General features: G+C 32.8%; 1 protein-coding gene across 1 annotated transcript; it reads right to left on the bottom strand.

Annotated features, from left to right (window-relative positions):
* Positions 1–4,047: 4,047 nt before the first annotated feature.
* LOC132619517 (probable protein S-acyltransferase 6) lies at positions 4,048–6,317 on the bottom strand. The gene is made up of 5 exons (XM_060334402.1): positions 6,057–6,317; positions 5,790–5,954; positions 5,433–5,693; positions 5,094–5,330; positions 4,048–4,331 (listed from the first exon to the last, which is right to left on the bottom strand). The coding sequence occupies exons 1-5, from the start codon at positions 6,315–6,317 to the stop codon at positions 4,161–4,163; spliced, it is 1,095 nt and encodes a 364-aa protein (XP_060190385.1). The 3' UTR covers positions 4,048–4,160.
* Between the last annotated feature and the right edge of the window lie 294 nt (positions 6,318–6,611).

Here is a 6,611-nt window from a genome sequence, read left to right as displayed (position 1 = left end):
TGCGTAAATCCATCAGTGCATGCCGTTAAATCAATGATCTGACTTTTATGTAATTCGATTAGGTTTAACTTTTGAAGGTAATATCTTCCCAAGTTGGGATGCTATGATCGCACTTTGCTCAATTTGTTTCTTTGACACAGTAATATAATTATCCACTTTTGTTGGGGGAGAATTATTGTAGGTTTAACTTTTGAAGTAAATACCTTGGGAGCACTTTTTTGCTAGTTGGGTTGTACGTACAGGGTAGTAAGAGCATTTGCTCAGTTTATTTCTTTGATAAGTAATACAATATCAACTTCTCAATGATGAAGCCAGGATTCATATTAAGGGGTGTCACAAAAAAATATAGAGATGTTGCAACCCTGGTTCGAACCCGTGACTATTTTTGCAACCCCTTAACCGCTGCAGTAAACTTTCAATTTGTGTCAAGGGGTGTAACACTAGTATACACACCCTATAAAATAAAATTTCTACCTATCTATATAATATAATTTTCCGGCGAAGGGGTGTCGCTTGACACCCCTCGTGCAAGGGTAGCTCCACCTGTGCTGACAATGTAACTCAATTAACATATTAAAGCTCGATTCACATCATTTAAGTCAATAAAGGAATGAGTAGATCTCCGATATAAAAAATATTGAAAAGGAAAAATACTTCGAAGATTTACTACTTTTTCCCTAGCAAGTCAATAATTTTTTTACAGTATCAAGGCGGAACATAACTCGTTCTCTTGAATATCCCGATCTAAGGTTAACTGCCTACCACATATAGTATTCGTTTCTATTTGGTAACAATCAAACCATTAATTCGTACCCAGGTTGACCTCTTCGAAATTTTATAATGCGGCCCTTTCTATAGTCATATATAGAAGGTTATTTGCTTTCTTCTTCCAGGTTACCTATTCTACTTGTGACTTGTCATGGGTAATAGTGTGAAATAATGTAATGTTTAATGTGTATAGAAGTTAAACTCATTAGAAGAATACCTTCCATGAAACAAGTAAATTTCAGTTACAGTGATGTTTTGATTGAATGAGTCAGTACTGGGAGAATGCATTGGGAGGCAGAAGCCAAAGACATTCTTGAACAATTTACCTCATCTGTTACTTAGGAAAATGGTTGAATGCATCTTTATTAGCTGCAAAGTCATATGGTTTTATCTAGTTCGTTTTTTTCTCCTTCAAATTTTGTCCTCTCTGTATGGGAAATGCAGACAAACTAAAAACAAAAATAAAAAGAAAGAAAAAAATGGTGACATGAAATAAAGTTAAGGGGGTTGATTGTAAGATACGTTGCTTGTGCTGGTAGAATATGTGCAAGTCACTTTATTGCAATAGAAGCTCTCCACATTCTCACGATTAATCAGATTTTTCACTGACTATTTTGCTTTTGGGCCATGCTAGCTAGCTGCCAATTTGCCATTTATAACCAACTAAAATTAATTCTTGGCATGGTGGCTGCTTTCTGCATGTGCTCCCATCTGCTGTTGAAAGCTCTAGCTATTTTGTACACCTACAATTACATTACACCTCTTTATATCTTTTATATCAAGGTAATTAGGTGAAAGAATTCCAATATACATTGTACACGTACTATATTTGAATGGAGTTTCCCATACTGTTCTTTTTTTTAAAAAAAAATCCCATATTGATGAAGGAGTAGAATGGAAGAATATATTTACGTAAAGTAGTTCTAGAATGAAGAGTACCCATCTATTGCTGAATAAACTACAATAAACCGATCGAATTCGAGAAGTCTTAAGTACAAGCATGCTAATCTAATCTAAAAGAAATTAGGGGTGATTAGCTGTGATTATCATATGTTAAAACATGTCCAAAAGTAAAAATTATGATGAAATTGCACGGGTTTCCCTTCAAATGGGCTGGTCTTTAATTTTTGTTCCTCAAAATTATGCCTGGTGGGGCATAAGTTCTTTAAGGGCACTGCACAAAATTTGTGAGATATTATGATGCAAAAATATAAACTTATGCTCAGCGAAAAAGTTATTTACATTAAAGGTCAAATATTAAAGACTAGCACAAAATAGGGCCAAAGTGCAAATGACCGAAAAATTATGGGGGAGGCTATTATCCAATTTTTTTGTTTTTGTTTTTTGCTTTCCCATCCTGCATACTAGCCTTGGAGCCCAATTATTGAATCTCGAGGGGAAGCTCCATTTTGAGAGTAAAGCACTCCTTACCCAAAACAACTCTGTTCTCAAAATTCTAATCTTAAACCTCTGGTTAAGGATGGGGAGTTACTTACTAGTCCATCATAACATGTGGTGGCGGCACCGAACTAAAGTCTGGCTACTGCTCCCTTAGTCCAAAATAGTTATCATGTTTCGCTTTTCGAGAGTCAATTTGACTAATCGTCGGAGCTAAATAAGATTAGATTAATCTGATATTTTAAAATTAAAATTTAAATATTCAAAGACTATATAAAAAGTAGTACAGTATAAGTAGCAATTCATCTCATAGTAATATGATTAAAAAATACATCTTAAAATACTGATCAAATTACATTTATGTAATTTGACTCTTTAAGAAGAAAAATGCGATAAGTATGCTGAGACAGGGAGTAGGGGTGTACAAAGTAAACCAACAAACCGCACCAAACCGATAAATCGAGTCAAATCGAGAAAAAAACCGGACTAGTGGTTTGGTTTGACTTGGTTTGGTGTTGAAAAAAAAAAAAACTCGACCATAATTGATTTGATTTGGTTTTAGCTAAAAAAATCAAACCGAACCAAACCAACCCGACATTACATTTATTCCATTTTAAAAATATTTATTTATAATGTAATTCATACATTTCTTAAACTTTTTCATAGTTTTTTGTCTATTATCATATTATTCAATCTTGAACTTAGAATTTTGAATGTCAATAAGTTTTATATCCCATGGATGTTAGTAACTCAAAGAAAGTCCAAACCAAAACCAACTCAACAGTAATGCTAACAAAAGAAATTCAATTTTACGACTAGGAATGACAATAATGTTGGATCTATTCTTTTGTTTTGCATAATTGATTTAGAGAGTGAAAATACATAACTTAATTTTTTTTCTCTGTCTTGTAATTAAAACTTATTAGCCGTACTTATTTTAGCATGACTTAATAGTTTTAGATTATAGTCATTCTCTTTATGGCTTATGAATTAACAATATTTATTTTAACTGATTTTTTTTTTGTTAAATATTTTAATACAATGTCATCACTCATCTTACATTTTGTGTTATTTTCTTAAGAAACACCTTAATTATATAGTTGTATCTTACTAGGACTAAAGAAATATTTGAAGTAAAAGTTATATGTTTCGTATGAAGACTTTTCTCGAAAAAACCTCAAAAACCCCAAGAAAACTGAATAACCTGAGAAAACGCGAGGGGTTGAAAAACCCGAATGAGAGTATCAAGATCAACTCGATCCGACAATTCATCATCTTTAAAGAGTGCCTGTATTTTGTAAGAGAAAAAAAGATGTGCATGAAATATCGGATCTATCGTTTCACTATAGATGCATAAAATAATTAAATTGATCACACGTATTTTATCATAGAGTACGTACAATTGATGTACAGACGTAAACCATTTGCTATACTTTGGATTATTAATGGGGTTTGTAGATTAACAGGTCGACTAATCATATGTTTGGTGAAATGGTCCTAGGAAATAAATCACACACAAAAAAAAAGAACTACAGCTGGTCCATTAATTCCCCAAAGAATCATGTGATAAAATGTGGTGATTGTAGACCATACAGCCAAAGATTCATGTGATGCAACATGGGTATTTTCTCATCAAATAAACAAAGGTGAACAAAAAGAAATAATCAGATCAGGATGTAAATAAATAAATCGTTAAAGCAAAAATACATGAGGGTATTTTCAGTGAGTAAAATATAACTAGTATTAGTAGGAAATTCATAGGTGAGAAAATACGATGAAAGATGCTTAATTACCCTCTATCCCTCTCATAAAAATATCATATTTTGGAGAAGACTAATTTAAATCTGCTATATATAAAATTCAAGGGTAAATATGAATGAATGAAAATGCTATTACAGTTATATTTTGCAATTGTATAGAATCATCAATTGTGAAATTGAGAATAGAGTAAGAAATATATACAAAATAGACTTTTAACGACGACACAAACTATATCAATGTTCTATGACATATTCAGTATGATCAGTTCCACATATTTCTGATCGAAAATTGATCCTTGAAGGCCTCCAGGGTGCAAGTAAAACCTCCTTAATATTATTCACAACTCCTTTGTCAAATGGAATTTTAGTGCTTCCGTACAGCTGCCTAAAATTCTCATAAGCTGTCTGCCACAATTAAAATAAAATAAAATAAAAAAATAGAAAGAAGAAAGATCACACTGGAGATGGATTTTTTTAGTATATAGGAGTCAAATGTAATTATTTTTAAATGATGTGATTATGTAAAAATTTGGTTATACCGATAGTCTAGCATAGAAGTTAAACTCTATCAACAAATGGAGAATGTCCAATCGGACAGCTGTGACCATGAGACAATTAGGAGCAATTCATTTGATATTGGTATGCGAAAGTGGGTTAGTTTCATGAATGTTCATCACTCAAACTTTTAATTTATAGCACTAAAGCTATTAAATTATATTTTATAACAAAAACATCATTCCTTTTATCGAACTATTACGAAAGTCACTAAACTATTAACTTACTCAACTTAGCTTAACATAAAATCATTACAAGGAAACAAACATTTTATGGTGATATTCAGGTAAAGTTGACTGATTTTCTCCATTTCAAAAAAAGTTGTTTATTGACTTTAAAACTTAAATAAAATGGTGTGAGTTTTTGTTTCACAAAATAGTTTTGTGACTTTATTTCAATGATATTAGGCACAGTTTAGTAACTTTTTCTTTACAAATAATAGTTTAGTGACTTTCAGTGTAATATGATCATGTAATGTGTGAAACATTGTCGTGGAGAGTACTATCGCAAGACCGAACTCAAGGAAATTCACAGAGCCTTATATAAGTATTAAAGTACAAAATAAAAGTTGAGTGACTATATGTGAAACCATGTAGCGAAAACGAGACTAACCTGATTTGTAGCAATCAGATAGACATGATAACAAGTCAAGCCACTAACAAAACACGAAGAAGCAAAACTGAAACATGCCAATACCAGTGTCTCTGGGCAATCTCGCACCAAACCAATCAACCCCATGCCATTGCCAACATTCTTTTGATGATGCATTCTTAGGCATGCGAAGGCAAATATATACACGAAGTAAATAGTTGCCATAACCAATAGCAACACATAAAGTCGATAATTCCTCTGCACAAATTAAAAAAAGAAATTAGTTGTTACTTCTAATTATCTTCTTTCACATATTCACATAATATTTTTGAATTTAATGTAATTGTGTTGTGTACAAACCAGTCCAATGCATTGACCAATCCAAGGGCAATGATGGTCAAATTTCTCGACACAATTGTCACACACAACGCAATGGCAGCTCCTAGGCGGACGATATATGTTACAACTACGGCAATATTTCAATTTCAGTTCCAAACCATCAATAATTACTCTTTTGCTTCTAATTCTGCCATTTTTGGTCGATTCAGGTGATGGTAATTCATCGTTTCTTGGGATAATTCCAGGATCAATGACACTAACAATTATTAAGTTAGCAAAAACCTGCAATATCATGAAAAATATCATATACTAATAGTTGAAGAACAAGAAGAATTGGAAAATACAGATTGAAGTAGAAAGTTTAGTTTAGTGACTCACAATTAAGGTCAATAGCAAACAGAAACTGACTATGATGCTGGAATATTTTATATCCTTTGCAACATAAACAGAAAAAACCAAACTTGATAGACTAATAGAGACTATTGTTAATAGCAACCTTCTTGGATCCGGCCCACATATCAGTAACCCTTTTAGGAAAAATACCTGCACATTGGAACAATTCAAGACATATTTAGAACAAATAGAATTAAATAACTCCCTATGTATTTGTTAAGCGAATGTAATCAAACACAAACAGTAGCATACATTCTTTCCTGGCCAAACGTGATATAATCTGACTCGTTTGGTTCGATCTCCAGGACTATTTTGTGTTACATTATCTTCGTTAAGTGTTCTAGTCCCAACAACGTTACGCCATAAGTTGAATAGCATTTTCTTAATTTTTGCGAGAAAATCAATCTCAACTTCCTCTAACGACAAATTCTGAGATTCCACTATTTCAATGACCGCATCCACTTGTGCAACTTCTGCGCTTTTCTTCAGTAGGTTTCTGCAAGGAAGCCACATTATTCATTGTGCAATGAAAAGTTCAACGGCGGGTGTCGAGAATTTGAACGCTCACTAGTAACCAACTACTACAAAATTGAATTTTGATACGACTCAAATAAATTTGGGCTTGGTTTTATTCAGTGGGCTAATTTGTTGATCCACAATCCGCTCTATAATTTTGGGCTTGGACCAAGTATTTGGGCCGAATTTAATTTTGAAGTTGAACCAGAGTCAACACGAGGCATTTTCTACGGGCAAATTGCACTATTGACCTTTATACGGACTGGTCTTTAATTTTTGGCCCTCAATTAG

The sequence above is a fragment of the Lycium barbarum genome, chromosome 11, assembly GCF_019175385.1.
Source record: "Lycium barbarum isolate Lr01 chromosome 11, ASM1917538v2, whole genome shotgun sequence".
In the NCBI taxonomy this organism is placed as follows: domain Eukaryota; kingdom Viridiplantae; phylum Streptophyta; class Magnoliopsida; order Solanales; family Solanaceae; genus Lycium; species Lycium barbarum.
The sequence above is the reverse complement of the archived record's forward strand: the minus strand, read 5'-3'. Positions and strand labels throughout refer to the sequence as shown.